The sequence below is a fragment of the Chelonoidis abingdonii genome, chromosome 25 (assembly GCF_003597395.2).
Source record: "Chelonoidis abingdonii isolate Lonesome George chromosome 25, CheloAbing_2.0, whole genome shotgun sequence".
Taxonomy (NCBI): Eukaryota; Metazoa; Chordata; order Testudines; family Testudinidae; genus Chelonoidis; species Chelonoidis abingdonii.
In genome coordinates, this window is record NC_133793.1 from 17496959 (window position 1) to 17514704 (window position 17746).

The 17746-nt window shown below is 46.2% G+C and overlaps 1 protein-coding gene across 4 annotated transcripts in view; it reads left to right on the plus strand.

The window, feature by feature from the left end:
* SCMH1 (Scm polycomb group protein homolog 1) overlaps window positions 1–17746 on the plus strand; it is a 118286-nt gene that overhangs the window by 16838 nt on the left and 83702 nt on the right. For 2 of the 4 annotated variants that reach the window (XM_032764052.2, XM_032764054.2), the window contains exons 2-3: window positions 3780–3863; window positions 8286–8354. In XM_032764052.2, coding sequence (XP_032619943.1) covers window positions 3839–3863; window positions 8286–8354 — 94 coding nt within the window. In that variant the 5' untranslated portion in view covers window positions 3780–3838. The remainder of the gene's footprint in view (window positions 1–3779; window positions 3864–8285; window positions 8355–17746) is intronic. The other 2 variants (XM_032764053.2, XM_075060856.1) reach the window with 1 other exon arrangement.

Consider the following 17746-nt stretch of genomic DNA (forward strand, 5'->3'; position numbering starts at 1 on the left):
CTGTGTGCAGACCTAGGAAGACAGCACTGTATTGGTTTATATTTTATTCATCTGTAAAAGGTTATTTTTGCAGCAGGAATGGCTGAATTTTTTTTATTTTTTAAGGCAAAGTTGCAATAAAATGTCAACATGCTATATTGTACGTTACTTATTATGTATTGAGGATCAGGTTAGTATTCAAAGAACCTGACTAAAGATTCTGGTTTTCTGGCTGAGGAGCCTTTTTAAACAAACCCTTGGATTCTGCTGAAGTTGATAGTACTTACCTGGGAAAGCCTCCTCCGTGGCCAGACAAGTGGATTTGTCAGGCCTTGTTCATTTTCATATTAGACCTCTGGTTCCAATTTTGTTATTTATAGCCATGTCTGTGGTGCTCCTTACTGGTATTTGAACACTTCACTGCATTAAATATCACACCAGTTGCCTTTGGAAGGCAGAGCCTTCTACATCTTCCTTCTGCTAGGCTGGTTTCTTACAGAGATAGGGGCTGGTTGTTGATCACTTCTACATCGAGAGTCTTGCACTCTGGTTGTTTGGATGAAGACAGAGATTCTCTCTTCTATGCTGGCTTTCCTTCTAACTAATAAATGAAGAATCTGTGTTTCCCTTGTGTAGCTGGCCTAGCATGTGGAACTGTGAGTGGCTCAGGGAGAGCTGCCATAGTGGCTTTGGATTTCAGATTTCTGAATAATCTGTATTTAGTTTCCAGAATCTTGCTTCTACAGTTCCCTGTGTTGTTGGTAATAACCAGGGGTCCTAGGAATCCATTTGCCATGGAAAAATGCTGAATTTGCATTTTTACAGAGAATCTTTGGTTTTTACATTTAGTGTGTGTGAGGGAGACAGGACATATGCAGTAGAACCCTGTTTATCCAAACCTTCATTATCTCTCTCTCCATGTTAACTGAACCACCAGCTGCCTGCAGGTGACCGCCTGAGCCCCAGCTGTGCAGGGCTGACCGCGCGAGCCCCGCCACAGTCATTCCCTGATGGCTAATGGTTCGGTTATTACGGAGAGCTGGATTATGGAGGCTCAGATGAATGGGGATCTACTGTATATCAGTAAAACATTATGTTCAACTGATCCCTATATATATTGTGGCTAGGGAAACTAAAGTTCAGCATTTCATTTTGATCATGGAAAAATGCGGATTTTTATGTTTTGTTATTGGAGAATTTTGGGGTTTTTTATCACAGGAAACTAGGATCCCTGGTAATAATATGGACCATCAGTAGAGATAGGCTCCGCCTCAACTTTCCATCGTGCTGTTTACATGCTGTATGAGAGCCTTCCTAGTGGCACCCTGTAGGTAAATTACCTGGCTGTTGTCATGATAAGTCTGACTCTTCTATCTATGCTCCTGGTAGGGGGTTCTTGTCATCAGGACAGCTTAAATATGTTGTTTTTAGTATCGCAAATGAATTGGTTGTCTTAGTCCAGCTCTTAGCAGCGAGGTGTTCACTATGAATATCATCCTACTACCCTTGTTAAGGAAGAGGGAGTCCCTATTTTTTAGTAACATATTTACATTTTCCTGTGTGTTCCTCAGTGGCAATGTCTGTGGAGAAGTTAAAGAGGGGACAGGCTGTGGAGACTGGGCGGTAGTCAATCCCTCCAGCCAGGGTTGAAGCCCAGGTGGAAGGGTACTGTATAGTGTCCACGCTGCATTTGTTCCCTCTACTTAACTGTATGGTCCTTGTCACCATAGTGTCTGAATGCATCACACACACAAGTGAATTTACCCTCACAAATTTCCTGGTGGAGAGAACAGTGTCATCCCCACTTCATATATGAGGAACTAAGGTGCCTAGAGATTCAGGGTGGACTTTCAAACCCACCAAAGTGACTTAGACCTCACATCCCATTAGCACTCAGGAAAACTCACCTCTCGCGGAGAGTCTGTGATAGAGCAGAAAGCTGAACCCAGGTCTCCTGACCCCCTCTGTGCAGTGCTTTAAATGCAGGATCCTTCTTCTGGCCTACAGCTAGAGGACGCAGTCACAGGCTCTTAGCTCGGCACCTTTTAACATAGTGAAATTATGAAAGAACATTTTAGGGAGGAGACATTGAAGTTATGCTCCCAGGTTAAAAATTATATTTTAAATCATCTTCCTCATAATTCACCTTAAATTGTTGAAATGAAAAGAAGCTTTACAGTTTCATTTCACTATATACAGATAATGTAAAGTTTACTTTTTGCTGTTCTCTCCAATTGGTCACCAAAACAGTTTAGTCTTCTTTTTTTGTTGTTGTTGGTATTCATGTTGATTTTGGAGATTGTTTAAGGTTGTAGACACCGGAGAGGAAAGTTTTATTTTAAAAAAAATCATCCATTAGACTAAAAAACTTGTCCTAAGTTTGATAAAAGTCTGTTCTACAAAATCAAAATTTTGTAGCTAAATTATACCTGACAGTGTCTCTTTAAACAGAAATCTAGCATTGCATCCTGTGATGTGACTTCCTTTTGCAAAGAGATTCCAATTTTGGACTTGCCAACACTGTTAAATGTGGGGATTTGTACTGACACACTTGCATCTTTCATTTAGTTCAGTGTCAATACATGCTTTTGCTAGCTTTCTGGACTCTGTCACTGTGGACTTGTGAAGGGCTTAGCCTGGGGATCTCAAACTCAAATCACCCCAAGGGCCACATGAGGGCTAGTACATTGGCCGGAGGGCTGCATCACTGACACCTTTTCATATAAAGATACAAAAGCCCCCCACGTCCCTGCCACCACTCCACCCTTTTCATGAGGCCCCGCCTCTGCCCTTCCTGTTCCAGCCCCTTCCCCAAATCCCCGCCCCTGCCCTGCCTCTTCTCTGACTCCTCCCCCCACCCTCCTGTAAAGTGCTAAGCACTGTCAAACGGCTGTTTGGCGGCGGGAAGCACCTGGAGGTAGGCAGAGGAGCGGGGATGTGGTGTGCTGGGGCAGCAGGGGAGAGGGGAGCTTGGCGGCTGCAGGAAATAATTCTGGGGGGGGCGCAGGGAGGTTGGCAGGTGCAACAAATAACTTGGCAGGCCATGTGTTTGAGACCTGTGGCTTAGCCACTTATTTTAGGAATTTTCAATCGAGTTTTAGGCAATACAAGTGAAACTGGCCTTCAGACCTCCTGTGTTCTGGCTAAGAAGGGAAGCATGATCTTTGACCTAAATGTCTGGAGTAAATCTCCAGCTGGCTTTGATAATCAATAATACTTCCTTATGACAAAAATGCAAATCCTTTGACTTGTTGGAAATGGACTTACTAGCCAGCCCCCCTCAAACTGGGAAGCAAACACAGATCAGCAGCTAGGACTTGCAATGCAGCAGTACCAGGAAAATATTTCCTACCTCCATGTCCAATTCCTCTTACTAATTGCACAGAATTGCCATGTGCAATTCAAACTTCTAAGTCCCATGCTGGAAATTGTTACTCTCATTGCCAGGTTAATACTACATTTCCATGTGTTTCTTTAATAAATGTCAGGTCTCTCTCTCTCTCTGTTTGTTAGAGAGCAAGAACAACTCCCCACCCGGGAGCACAGAGATTGGCATATGCTGTTCTTACTAATTTGTGCTGCTTCTGCTGCTATAAATTTAAAGTTGTTTGCTTATTGGAGAAAGACCGTTCTGGTTTCAGAAGGTTTGACAGTATTGTCCACATTAGCAAACGGAGATTTTCTAAGCAGTTTGGGATGAAAGGATACTTATTCTTCTCCATTGCATACTTATTTCATATTGCAGACACTTGTATGATCCGTAGCTGGGAATTTTATCGTGTTTATTTCTTTTGTCCTAGACATCTTCAGGTAGCTAAAGCCAAGCTAGTTCAGCCTAAAGACGGCAGCAAGCGGTATAATGCGGAAGCCAGGCCCTCAGAAAGGTAAGTGGTAATGCTTGGTCTAGGAGAAGGCCCTTTGGTTGGTTAGTTTGTGTATAAACTAATGAATCAATTGCAGATCATTAGAGAGTTGGTATGAAGATGGAGAGGAAGCTCTGGGACCTGTGTAGCAGTCTGGAGCAAAGCGCGAAGAGAAGGGAGTGGAGTAGGCCTCACTTGGACCGCCTGGACAGTAGTCCACCTGGGTAAAAGTTAAAGAAAAATCTCTGTTGTCAGTTAGTCATCCCCATGCCAGTACAGTCTGCTCACGAGAGACACAGAGCTGAACTGTTATGGAGACTTCTCAGTCTCAGTGATGCTGCAGGGTGCTGCCAGGTCAGAGCAGAGATCATGGGGGAGCTCACACTGCAGCTATCTGCACTGTACCTGCTTCATAGGTAAAACTTCAGTTCCCATTGCTGCAGAGTCCCTTCCCCAACTTGTGCACAATAATAACTGTCACAGACCTTTTTAAGGAAGCACTTAGTCTGGCTTGGGTGGCAAGGCCATTTGAAGGGAGCTTTTGCTATCCTCATAGCACCCCTGCAGCATCTGGGGCATCATGTCAGGCAGTGATATTCCACTGTAAAGCCTGGTCCATGCACCATCTGCTAGTGCTTCCAGCATGATCTGAGCTGGTGCTTGCTGTTAGAAGCCTCCCCCTTCTAATGAGGCATGAAACTGAAGACCAGCTTACCTTGTGGAGATCAAATATATCACAGGAACTTAACTCTAGTTGACTGAATCTTTCATCCCATTACAAGGCTTTTGCAACTGGGAGTGCGGGGAGCACTGTGCAGTTACAAGCAAGCTACCTATGTGCTGTTTGCCTAACAGAAGGATAAACCCAAGCAGTCTGTTTGCATCTTAGCTGTTCGGGGCTTTTGTTCTTCAAAGAAATATTGATTTCCTTTAGTGTTGTTCCATACATGTGCATTTCGCTGGAGTGATCTCATCACACTTTCTACAGAGGATGGGGGAGGGGAGAACAGTAAAAAGAGAAGCAGCCGCTGCAGTTTTGTTCACATCTGCTGCATGCACATGTTTATTGCTGGAGATTTCCATGCTTGATTTCTTCCTCCTTCCCTTTATTTTTTTTATGTCTCCTTTGCTTCTCCAGAGGTTTATCCTACAGGAGCATTATCTTCTTTCTAGCACCACTTGTCCTTTAATGAAGTGAAAGTAAATGAAGGAAAACAGGGGAGCACATGCTGGGAGGCAGCTGGAGGGCCTGGAAATAAAAGAGGCAGGTTGATTAGTCAGCAGTGTGGCTTCTCACACAGCTTTTCATCTTTTGCCACGTGGAGCAGGAGGCTAGGCAGTGTTGCGTTGTGACCTTTGTGTTGTGAATGCAGTGCCCTATGTTCCAGAATCAATGCATGTGCTGGATACAAACAGGTTCCTGTCCTATTTACCTGGTTTTCTATAACTCACTAAACTTTTTTAGCTAAAGTATTTGCACATCGGAGCCCCTGTGTTCCTGGAGTTTCTTTCCTCTTTTGTTGGTTTTGTGTGCTGCTTAGGAAAGATTTTGCATTAAAAAAATTATTAACTGCAGAAATGGGACTTATCCTGCAGAGAACTCAATAAAGTAATCCAGAATGCCCAAAGTAGTGAGTGTTTGAACAGAAGTATGGTATGGGGGAGGGGGCACTAATTGCCCCCATAGGTATTCTCCATCGCTGTCTTCTGAGCTTTGTCTGCTCCATCCTTGCTTTTCTCACGAGGTGGTAGAGCATCTCCTTCCCTGTGAACTATCAGTTGTTAGTCTGCCTGGGAACACTGATTGATAGCCCAAAAGCAGTGATGAGCTGCCAAAATCTTAACAACCGGTTCCCTCCTCACCCCACAAGGGGGTCATGGCCTGCCCCCGCCCCCCAGGACTCCTGCCTCATCCAACTGCCCGCATTCCTTTATGCACCCCCCCCCGGACCCCTGCCCCATCCACTCCCCTTCCCTGTCCCCTGCTGCCCCCTGCCGCCCCATCCAACCCCTCGTCTTATTCCTGATGGCCCCCTGGGACCCCTGCCCCATCCAATCCCTTCTCCCAGTCCCCTGACTGCCCCTGCAACCCCTGCCCCTGACTGCCTCCCACCGCCCCATCCAACCCCCCTCCTTCCTGACTGCTCCTCCAGGACCCTTGTCCCCATTCAACCTTCCTGTTCCCCACCCTCTGACCACCCCAACCCCTATTCACCCCCAACCACCCCCCCAAACTCCCCTGCACTCTGTCCAACACCCCCCTGCTCTCTGCCCCCTTACTGAGCTACCTGGAGGTGGCTGACGGTGCTTCAGCCGCGCCACTCGTCTGGAGCCAGGCCACACCGCTGCCACAGAGCATCTGGAGCACCAGGTCAGGCCGAGCTTGCAGTCTTCCCCCCTCTCTCCGCCCCCACTTCCCGCAAATCAGCTCTTTGCGCGGGAAGCCTGGGAGGGCTAAGAAGCAGGTGGTGGCTTCGTGCTCAGGCCCAGGGAGGCGGAGGCGGAGCAGAGGTGAGCTGGGGCGAGGGGCCGTTCCCCTGAACGCTGCCTTCCCCCCAGGTTACCTGCTGCGGCGCAGGTGGGCTCACCCTCCCAGCTCACATATGCTCCGTCTCCGCCTCCCTGGGCCTGAGCGTAAAGCTGCCACACCGCTTCTCCACCCTCCCAGGCTTCCTGCGTGAACAGCTGATTTGCGGGAAGCGGGGAGGATGGGGAGAAGCAGGGTGGAGTGTTTAGGGAGGAGGCGGAGTGGAGGTGAGCTGGTGTGGGGGGGCGGGGTGGGGAGGGAAGCTGGAGCACCCATGGGGTTGGCGCCTAGGGCGCCACTTTTGGATAATGTACTCAGTGGGAGAGGCCGCTCCCCCTGCTCCCCTCTAGCTACGCTCCTCGGTCACTTCAATTACTGGTTGTTAAATTTAGAAGCCCGCACAGGACAACCGGTTCTAAAAGGGCTTCTAAATTTAACAACTGGTTCCCACGGACCGACTCTAGCTCACCACTGCCCAAAGGCACATTCTGATTGGCTCGTTTTTGATGGTCACAGTTATGCACCAAGTCCAGTGAGTGGCATGTGAGGTGTCCTCACTATTATATTGACTGTATGTGACAGCAAAGGGAGGTGCTTTGGAAGCTGTGGGGAAAATGACTGTTTTAACCTGGCCTCTCCCCTAGGTGGTCCAGCTGCCCTTTCGGCAGTAGTATGTGGCTCTTTCAACTTCTTCTTGAGAGCTTTTAAATCCATTTCCCTACATCTTTTTCTCATATCTTTTCACTAAAAACTCCTTTTCGTGGTGGAAGAGTATATTTCATAGAGCTACACAAAATACTTCGTAAAACAGCATTAAAATAGCTTAAAAGAGCTTTAAAAATGCAACGTAAAATAAATGAGTTAGATTGTAATAGCAGTAAGGCATGCCGGGATGCGCATTAGTCTTAGCTACCAGTGCATGATGCAGCCTCGTTTGATAAGCAGCTCACCCAGACAGGGACTAATAGCCTATTAATGCATGTCTGTTGGGCTTCCATGTGTGGAGTCGCCTGTTTTGTTGCTTATCACGGTTTGGGAAGGGTCTGGAGAATCCCTCCATTTTTATGCCACTTTACAGTCTGTGGCCACCATCCTTGTGAGCAGAGGACTTGAAGTGACAGCCTGTGGAGCTATCAGCCATTTCTTGAGCAGCCAGTGGGATGCTGTCTAGCTGAATTTGGCTCTCTCTGCAGGGAGTTGAGCAATTCTCTGTGTCTCAGGCCCTGGTGACCTGGGCAATGAGCACCCCATACTGGAGCTCAGACTCTTGATATTTTGCGTGTGATTCTTCAGGACTTTGGAGGAAATCCATTGATGTCCAAGCCTCTGGATCACCAGAAGAGAGTCTAGGTGGATGGTGCAGAAGGGAATAGCTGCACTGACCTTTATTTGGAAATGGGGATCTGATCCAGGCTTCCCACTCCCATAAAACAGCACAGGGGGAGGCAGCTCCCTTTCACTTTCATTTCCCCCCCTCAGAGTCTGTCCCTGAAGCCTACTAGCCTTTAGCCTCGTTTAAAATGTTAAAAACTAGAAGGTGAAAGGGTTTGTTCCTTGCCTCTTGGCTCATCATTAATTATGAATACTAGCAGGTGAGAGTTGGTAGAGACTGAGACTCAGTAGACACCTGAGGCCCAATTTTCCTTCTCTTGAGCTCAGTGGGATGAGGCAGATGTAAACTGAGATGGGGGCTTGGTAGATTCTGCAGTGGATGTTGATGTGGGGAGAGCGAGTCAAACAGTGGGAGCTTCCCTCTTGTCCTAGGGTCAGTTCTTCCCTGGGAGATACAAAGTGCCTGAGTCAGAGGAAACCAGGTCAGTGTCCAGAGTGTAGCTGCGTCACCACCTCATGCTGAAGGGTAGAGCTGAATCAGGCGGCCTTCCTCACTCACATGAATGCTTTGTTTCTTGTCTTAGCCATAGACTGGAAAGATGGTAGAAAGCACAAGTATGGCCGCCCATCAGAGTCTCCTTCCCAGTACCAAGGTAAGAAGGTGCTTCTCAGCTCCCTCTTGTTCCTCTCCTTGAGGTCATTGAATTGCTGAGGACCAAAACTCACCCCATATGCTAGAAAACTGGTGCAAACTGCATTTAAGGGGCCTTGCCCATAGCAGTAGTATGTAGAAATGACTGTTTGCACAAGGGTACATGTTCTGTGGCACTATAGGGTTTCCTTACTTCTAGGTGAACTGTTTCTTTCACATTCATGTGAAATGGTTAATCCAGGCCCAGTCCTGTGAGTGCAGTTGTGACTGTATCTGAACACTGAATACTGCACATTCCCATTTTTCCAGCAGCAGGATGTTGGCGTCCACCCCAGTAGACTGGAGCCCCTTGTGAGTCAGCACAGCTGGCAGTCTCTTAGGAGCTGAGGGCAAGGTCTGGAGTTAGCTGCATGAGAGTTAATCACTCCTTTCCTCCCTTAGAGACCATTGGCAGGGCAGGTTGTGGTAGTGTGCAGAGCATCTGCAAATTAAGTTTTATAAAACTGACAGTTCCTGCTGTCTTTCAGAAGAGATGTCTGGGTGAGTTCTGACTGCTTGGGGCAGTGTAATTTATGACAAGGCCCCACTTTTTACTTATCTTTATAATCTGGGTTTGTTAGTAAGGTTTAATTTACAGATTACCCACTAAACGCATCCACTGAGCCATAAGAAATTAACAAAGCATTCCCAGAGTAAATAGTTCCTAACATAGAGCACTGCATGCCTTTATGCCGGGCTTTCTTATGTTTCTTAGAGCCATTAAAACCTCTCCCTGCTGTGCATGGGGGCTCTGTGTTGTAGGGAAGTGTTGGGTCTCTGTATGTCATTGGGCCCTGAGGTATATCCTAGGGGGCAACTCTGGGGATTCTCATGTGTGTCTCAGGACTCTGCCTGAAAACATGAGCATTATCCACCACCATAGGGCGGCCATCATTGCTTGGAGAATCCTGCCTAGGCCCCTTCTGGTGGTCTGTAGGGACTCCTTCATGATCTCCATTTTGCTGGGTGCTGCATCGTTCCAGGACATGTGGAGGGATGTACTTTTGTCAGGGGCAAGATTGATTTGAAATGGTGCCCCTCTCCGAAATTTGATAAAGTGATGTAGTTTGCTATCCTTCATCATTCTCCATCCCATCCTGAAAGTCTCCAAGCTCTCAGCCAGGGTGAGGAATTGCTAAAAAGATGCACTGTGCTCAGGATCAATTAATTGTCTGTAAACTGAACAAGTACTTGTGTAACAATAGGAATCCCCTCACTACAGCAAATGCTGACTTGCATAGAATCATAGAATATCAGGGTTGGAAGGGACCTCAGGAGGTCATCTAGTCCAGCCCCCTGCTGAAAGCAGGACCAATTCCCAACTAAATCATCCCAGTAAGGGCTTTGTCAAGCTTGACCTTAAAAACCTCCAAGGAAGGAGATTCCACCACCTCCATAGGTAACCCATTCCAGTGCTTCACCACCTTCCTAGTGAAAAAGTTTTTTTCCTAATATCCAACCTAAACCTCCCCCACTGAAACTTTTTCTACCATCTGCTACCACAAGTACTCCTGTTCTTTTTGCGGATACAGACTAACACGGCTGCTACTCTGAAACCTGTCATTGTGCAAGGCAGTGCATTTAGCTGTATGGAGTGGAAATCCATCAACTTCATGATACAATCAATTTAGGCTTAAATAGGGACTGGGAATGGCTGAGCCATTACAAACATTGAATCTATCTCCCCTTGTAAGTATTCTCACACTTCTTATCAAACTGTCTGTACTGGGCTATCTTGATTATTACTTCAAAAGTTTTTTTCTCTTACTTAATTGGCCTCTCAGAGTTGGTAAGACAACTCCACCTTTTCATGCTCTCTTATGTGTATATATACTCCCACAATTATATGTTCCATCTATGCATCCGAAGAAGTGGGCGTTATCGCCCGGCAAGCTTATGCTCAAATAAATTTGGTTAGTCCTCTAAGTGCCCAAGTTCGCCTGTCTTTTTACTCAGAACAGTCTAGCAGCATTTCTCTTTGGAGATCCCCATTCAGTAGTTGAAAGCAGCATCAAATCCCCCATCTTCCTTCTGCGACTAAAATAATCCGAGTTCCCTCAGCACTCTCCTCATAGAAATATGTGCTCCAGCCCCTACATCATTTTTTGTGTCCCTCCGCTGACTCTTTCAATTTCCACATCCTCTTGTAGTGTAGGGCCCAAAACTGACCAGTATTCAGATGACGGCCTCACAATTGTCGAATAGAGGGGATGATCGCGTCCCTCGATCTCTGGCAGCCCTATTATATCAGCGCCAAAATGGCATTAGTCTTCTTTGCACAAGGGCGCACCGTTGATTAATCTCCATCTCGTCCACTGTACGCGAGGTCTTTTCTGCAGAATTGCTGCCTAAGCCATTCGTCCTAGTTGTAATGGTGCATGGGTCTTCGTCCTAATGAGCTGCCGCATTTGTCCTTGATTGACCTCATCAGATTTCTTTTGGCCCAATTCTTATTTGTCTAGATCCCTCTGTTCTATATACAACCCTCTCAGGATATCTACCTCCTCCAGCTTATGTCACTGCAGACTTGCTGAAGAGTTCATCCATGCCATCCTCCAGATCATTAACAAAGATCTGAACAAAACAGCCCCAGGACCACCCTTGGATTCCCCTTGAAACGGCTTGCCAATAGACATGGAGCCATTGATCACTACGTTGAGCCGACAGCTAGCCAGCTTTCTGTCCCCCTTACAGTCCATTCACCAGGCCTACTTCCTTTAACTTCTGGCAAGAATCTTGTGGGAACGGATAAAAGCTTCTGCTAAAGTCAAGGAATAATACATGCATTGCTTTCCGCTCATCCACAGACAAACGTTATCTTGTCATAGAAGAATTAGGTAGTCAGGCATAACTTGCCCTTCGTGAATCAGCTGAACTGTCCTGACACTTTCCTCCCTCTAATGCTTCAGAATTGGTTCACTGTGGACCTGCTCCATGATTTTTCCCCCAAGGGACTGAGATGAGGCTGACTGGCCTGTGTTCCCCAGATCCTCCTCCTTCCCCTTTTAAAGATGGGAACTACACTAGCCTTTTCCAGTCGTCCAGGCCTCCCCCGTTCACCATGAGTTTTCAGAGATAATAACAATGGCTTCTGCACATCAATCCACACACTCCTTTAGCACTCTTGGATGCAGTGCATCCAGCCTGCATTGACTTGTGACTCATCCAGGTTTTCTAAATAGTCACGAACACTTCTTTCTCCAAGAGGGCTGGTCACCTCCTCCGCCTTTTTATAGCCAAGGTGCTGTGCGCCCAGTGCGCCGTTTGGGAGCTGACCTTGTTTGTGAAGACTGAGGCAAAAAAATCATTGAGTACATTAGCTTTTTCCACATTCTCTGTCACTAAGTTATCTCCCTCATTCAGTAAGGGGGCCCACACTTTCCTTGACTTTCTTCTTGTTGCTAACATACCTGAAGAAACCCTTCTTGTTACTCTTAACATCTCTTGCTAGCTGCAACTCCAAGTGTGCTTTGGCCTTCTTGATTTCACTGCTGGATGCCTGAACAATATTTTTATAGTCCTGCCTGGTCATTTGTCCAATCTTCCACTTCTTGTAAGCTTCCTTGTTGTTTAAGATCAGCAAGGATTTCACTGTTAAGCCAAGCTGGTCGTCTGCCGTATTTACTATTCTTCCTACACATCAGGATGGTTCGTTCCTGCAACCTCAGTAAGGATTCTTTAAAATACAGCCAGCTCTCATGGACTCCTTTCCCCCCTCATGTTGTTCTCCCATAAAGCTCCACACAAGGCCTCCACACTTGGCTGTGACAGTGTAGGTACAGCTGCTTTCTGGGTGATTAAATGTGACAAAACAGGAATTTTTCATAATATTTTGTATGACTACTGTGTATGCCTCAGTTTCTCCTATGTGCTATGTGGTTAACTAGGTGGGGAGAAAAGGCTGTTTGCTCATTGCAGAGGCGTAGAAATCCAGGTGTGACTGGCATGTAGCTGTCTGGGGGTTGGCCCCAGACAGTGGCCCAGCCAGTTGGTACCTAGCAACTAACGACTGGGGAGCCCACCCACTGCAGGAAGCCAGCCAGTTTTGACCAGCTGGAGAACAAAGAGCAAGGTGACCATTTTTGTATGGGAAACCAGAACAAAGGGCAGAGAAGGGGCCCCTGTGGGGGTCATTACGTGTGGGCTGCTGGAAGCAGGGCTAACTCTTCTGGACTGAGACTAAAAGGGCGGTAAGAGAGCTCTGAACTCCAAACTGACCCAGATGGACCAGGCTGTAACTTTCTGTTTTCTGTGATAACCAAGTACTTTCTATACTGTGTCCAGACATCTGGTAAACCTTCTGCTTTTACATTGCTGGCTCAGAGTCAAGAGTTGGGGGGTGCATTGCTCCCTTTGGGTGGGTAAGTCTTCCCACGTGCCCAATTCAGGTGGACTCACTGAGGGGAACTTACAGTGTGCAGCAGGGGCGCTGAAGGCTCCAAGACTTGGTCCCAGGAGGCAGCAAAGCCAAGGAACTTATTCCGGTGAGAGTATGACCCTAAGGGGGTTGATACATTGAAGGTGTTCCTCCCAGGATCTGTTCCAGAGCTGCACGAGAGCACCAGACTCATGGCTCTGTGACACAGGGTCCTAAACACAATGTGAAAATGGTTCCTGGCAGAATTAAAACTGGACCAAGGCACCTCTTAGGACAAGGGAGTGGCAGCACATACTGTTCTAAACCCATTAATCCTGAGTAAATTCTTATTCTGTATGTGGCAGGGCAAGAAAGTGGAGTGCACTGAGTTCCACTGGTACCTGTGGTGAATGTGTAACCTAGATTAACAGCTCTGTGTTAATGAGAACCCTTGGAAATTACAGTAAAGTAGATCTGCAGGAATTCTGCCATCATCAAAGAATGAAAGTCTGGCTGCTTGGGAGAGTGAAGTCTTGCATTTTGGAAAGCCACTAATGTGATTGGAACTGCGAGCAGAGAAGACACTGGCGTTGTCATTTTTCTATCCCAAATCTGGATAGACTGTCCTGCTTTCGTATGCTGCCCTGATACTATTTAGCAGGCTCACGTATGGGCTGCAGACTTTAATGGGATGCCTTGATCAGGGTAGGACAAATTCTCCTTGCACAGATGCGACACAAAATGCACATACATCATGTTCAGTAGGAGTGATGACCCCTTGAGGATTGAAATGCTAATGGAGCCCAAAACAGATCTCATTTAAACACATAAACAAAATCTCCAGCTTCATTCAAATTCCAGGCAAAAGGATTGCATTAAGTACAACATATGGTTGTGAATTTAAACGAATGCAATTCAGGGAGTTAAGACTTACATTGGTCACGAGTCCCATAGCTTGACCCTTTGTGAACACGGAGTGTTTTTGTCTAGTAAGTGGTTTTTAAAGTGGGCTAGGGCCCAGTTCTCCCACTTTTACTCACACTGATTAAGACCTTCACTGAGGATACTCATGGAGCAAGGCACTGCCTAGAGCAAAGAAGAGTGACAGTATGTTCATGCTGGCAGAGTTACTTGGGGTGGTGTAGCTTTGAACTTCTTGGCTCTTGTATGTTTAAGTCCTAGCTGTAACTCCGTATTATGTCATGTTCCTCACATCATTTCCTGGTTTTGTTATTTTGTAAGCATACTGGGTTATTTGACTCTGCCAAACAAACCTTATTTGAACGTATGATCATTCAGGTTCATGAAAGAGTGATGTTCCCCGCATATTGGCCAAAATTTGTGTGCGCGGGGGTGGGGGGGAGGGGTGTCTGACGAGAAGTGAATTTAGTGCTAGGGAAAGATGCCAGACAGTGCTAGAGACCAAACTCTTTTCCCATAGAGCAGGCATCAGCAAGGCAAGCTTTTGTCTCTCTACTCTGTCCACATGCTTCACTGCTTTCTGTTTTTAGGGGTGTGAGAAAGAGAGAGTACGGTTTTCATGCTCTATTCAGTCCTTGGCGCCTCTACTGAGTCAGCTAGCAAGGGGCCCAATTAGCACCAGTTGAGATGCTAGTTTATGTGGAGTGAAGAGCTCACTAAGAACTGGCCTACAGCCACCAACTCATTTTGTATAACCCACTGAACAGCCATTCAGCAATGTTCAGTTGCTACCAACCTGGGCCCTAGAGGCAGAATGATCCATAGCCCACTATCATATCTGATTTATTTAAAGCTAGCAAAACGTATGAATAGTAACAGAATACTGAAAACAGAATATTTGGCCTGTGTTATATGGGAGCTTGGACTAGATAATCCCAGTGGTCCCTTCCGCTATTATAATCGATGACTGTACCATTCCTTTAAGATGTCATCAGAAGGTGGTTTGGCATCTGGCTCCTGTGCTCTCTGTAGAGTGTGCACCAGAGGTGCTAGGCTCCAGTGCAGATAGAGTTGGAATTGAATGTGCAAGTTAATAATCATGTTTGGATCAATTTGGGGAGGGACCAGAGAAGCCAAGATTAAGATGACTAAGCCTATTATATCTGTATTAAATTGTTTGCTCTGTTTCCCAGTGTAGAGCTCCGGATACGTTCTCTACTCCCTGGCCAAAAAAACTTTTGTATATAGCCTGCCCTGTTCTGCATCACTGACTGCTTTCCCTTCCTTGACAAAACTCTTGTGTCAGTCCACTTGGAATCTGTAAAATGGAGTAATGATATTTGCCCACCTTTGTAAAGCACTTTGAGATCTATGGATGAAAAGCATTATAGAAAGGGCTAGGAATTTTTATCACTTCTGCTACTAATACATTGCATTTGTGTAGAATGCACAAGTGTAAGTCATCCAAAGTTCATCGTAAGTTATCTGTGCCATTCATTGTCTACGAGGGAGTGATTTTTAAAAGAAATGTCCTGTAATTAAATGTGTGCGTATGTATGTAAAGGAATTACCAATACAAGATTGTGGGGCCCTAAGTGTGCCACATTTGTTCTTTTTTTAAAAAGTCAGTTTTCATTAAACAGAGAAATCCTCTGTGCCCCCCTTTTTGCTTCGGTTCTTTAAAAATAAATTGTTACCAAAAAAAACCCCTTGAGAACTGAGTCTCTGTTTCACTGCTGTATGTCTGCTCACGTCATAGTGAGATGGCAGCAAAGAACACTAGAGTTTAAGCTTACATAAGTTTCCATCCTAACACACTGTTTTCAGTGGCACACAGCTTTCTTCAAAATTCACTGTTCAGTCTGGAATCTTCTAGGTCTGGTCTCTGCCAAAAGGTGGATTCATTTAGAAAATTCGAGCAGAAAGGCTTTGACTGGTGTTGCATAAGAGGAGAGAGACGGAAAATAAACCTACTTCTCCCATAGTGTGAAAAATTAAAGGTTTTTTGGGTAAAAATCTTAAAAGCACCTTAGCCCCTTTTTCAAAAGTGATTTAGGCACGTAGTGTCTGTGCAGGTTGGTTTAAAGCTGGCGTATCCTGGTTTAGTTTGTATGACATGTAAGAATGTCCACTCACAAAGTTGCACTTGTTTAACTAAACCAGTTTAAAATCACAGCTTTAATTGTGACAACTTTTGTGTGTAAAGCAGCCCTCAGTTTGCTTTTCAGTTAAGCCTTTCATCCTCGGGATTGCAGCTGTGGGAGGCCATGCTATTTGAAGAGACAATGGGTGCTGACTAACTGCTTAAAACACATGTCTAAGAGTATGTCTACACTACAGGATTATTCCCATTTTACATAGACTGGTTTTGTAAAACAGATTGTATAAAATCGAGTGCATGCGGCCACACAAAGCACAATAATTCGGCGGTGTGCGTCCATGTACTGAGACTAGCATCGATTTCCAGAGCGTTGCACTGTGGGTAGCTATCCCATAGCTATCTCTTAGTTCCCGCAGTCTCCCCCGCCCATTGGAATTCTGGGTTGAGATCCCAGTGCATGATGGTGCAAAAACAGTGTCACGCGTGATTCTGGGTAAATGTTGTCATTCATTCCTTCCTCCGTGAAAGCAACGGCAGACAATCATTTCGCGCCCTTTTTCCCTGGATTGCCCCGGCAGACACCATAGCATGGCAACCATGGAGCCCGTTTTGCCTTTTGTCACTGTCACCGTGTGTGTACTGGATGCTGCTGACAGAGGCGGCACTGCAGTGCTACACGGCAGCGCTACACAGCAGCATTCATTTGCCTTTGCAAGGTAGCAGAGACGGTTACCATCCCTATTGTACCGTCTGCCATTGTAAATTGGCGATGAGATGACGGTTATCAGTCGTTCTGTACCATCTGCTGCTGTCACGGGTGCTCCTGGCTGGCCTTCGCTGAGGTTGGCTGGGGGCGCAAAGACAAAAATGGGAATGACTCCCCGGGTCATTCCCTCTTTTATGTTTTATCTAAAAATAGTCAGTCCTGCCTAGAATATGGGGCAAGTGTACTAGAGAACCAGTGTACCAGAGAGCACAGCCACTCTGTGTCAGATCCTGCAGAAATGGTGCCCCTGCAACAATCCCACCCCCTGCTTCCCTCCTCCCCCAACCCTCCTGGGCTACCCATTTGTATGATGAAATAATAAAGAATGCAGGAATAAAAAACACTGACTTTTTAGTGAGATAAAATGAGGGGGAGGCAGGCTCTAGCAGCTATGATAGTCCACACAGTACAGAATCTTTTCTTTAGACATGGGGAGGGGGGAGCTGATGAAGCTCAGCCCCCGGTTGCTATGATGAAGACAGTTACCAGCCGTTCTGTACCATCTGCCAGGAATGACCAAGAGTCATTCCTATTTTTACCCAGGCGCCCCCAGCCGACCTCACCAAGACCAGCCAGGAGCACTCACAGGATAATGAGGATGGCTATCAGTCATTTTGTACTGTACAGTCTGCCACCGGGGAGGGGAGGAGAGAGGATGCTGCTGTTCAGTGTCGCAGCACCGCGTCTACCAGCAGCATGCGGTAGACATACGATGACATTGAAAAAAGTCAAGAAACAATTTTTTTCCCTTTTCTTTTACGGGGTGGGGGTGGGGGGTAAATTGACGAGAGATACCCTGAACTACCCCGGACAATGTGTTTGACCCTGCAGGCATTGGGAGCTCAGCCAAGAATGCAAATGCTTTTCGGAGACTGCGGGGACTGTGGGATAGCTGTTACATTAACAATCTGTCAACAGAAATATAGTGGGCCATTATAGCAATGAAACAAGTTTAAGTACAGTGTAAAAGACTAAAAAAATGTGTGCTCTACTAGTGTGCATGTAAGATTATAGATGAATGGTGTTTCTGATATATTTGAGAGATAAGTGATCGTGTCCTTCCAGATTCTGTCATTGTTCTTCCTGCATATACACATGGCGCAGAGTGAAGGTTGTGTGTATAATATTAACTTTTGCATTTCCAGACCTTTGGGTGCTTAACCACAGCACCTTATATTTTCTCCTTAATACAGCTTTTGTATCAAATAA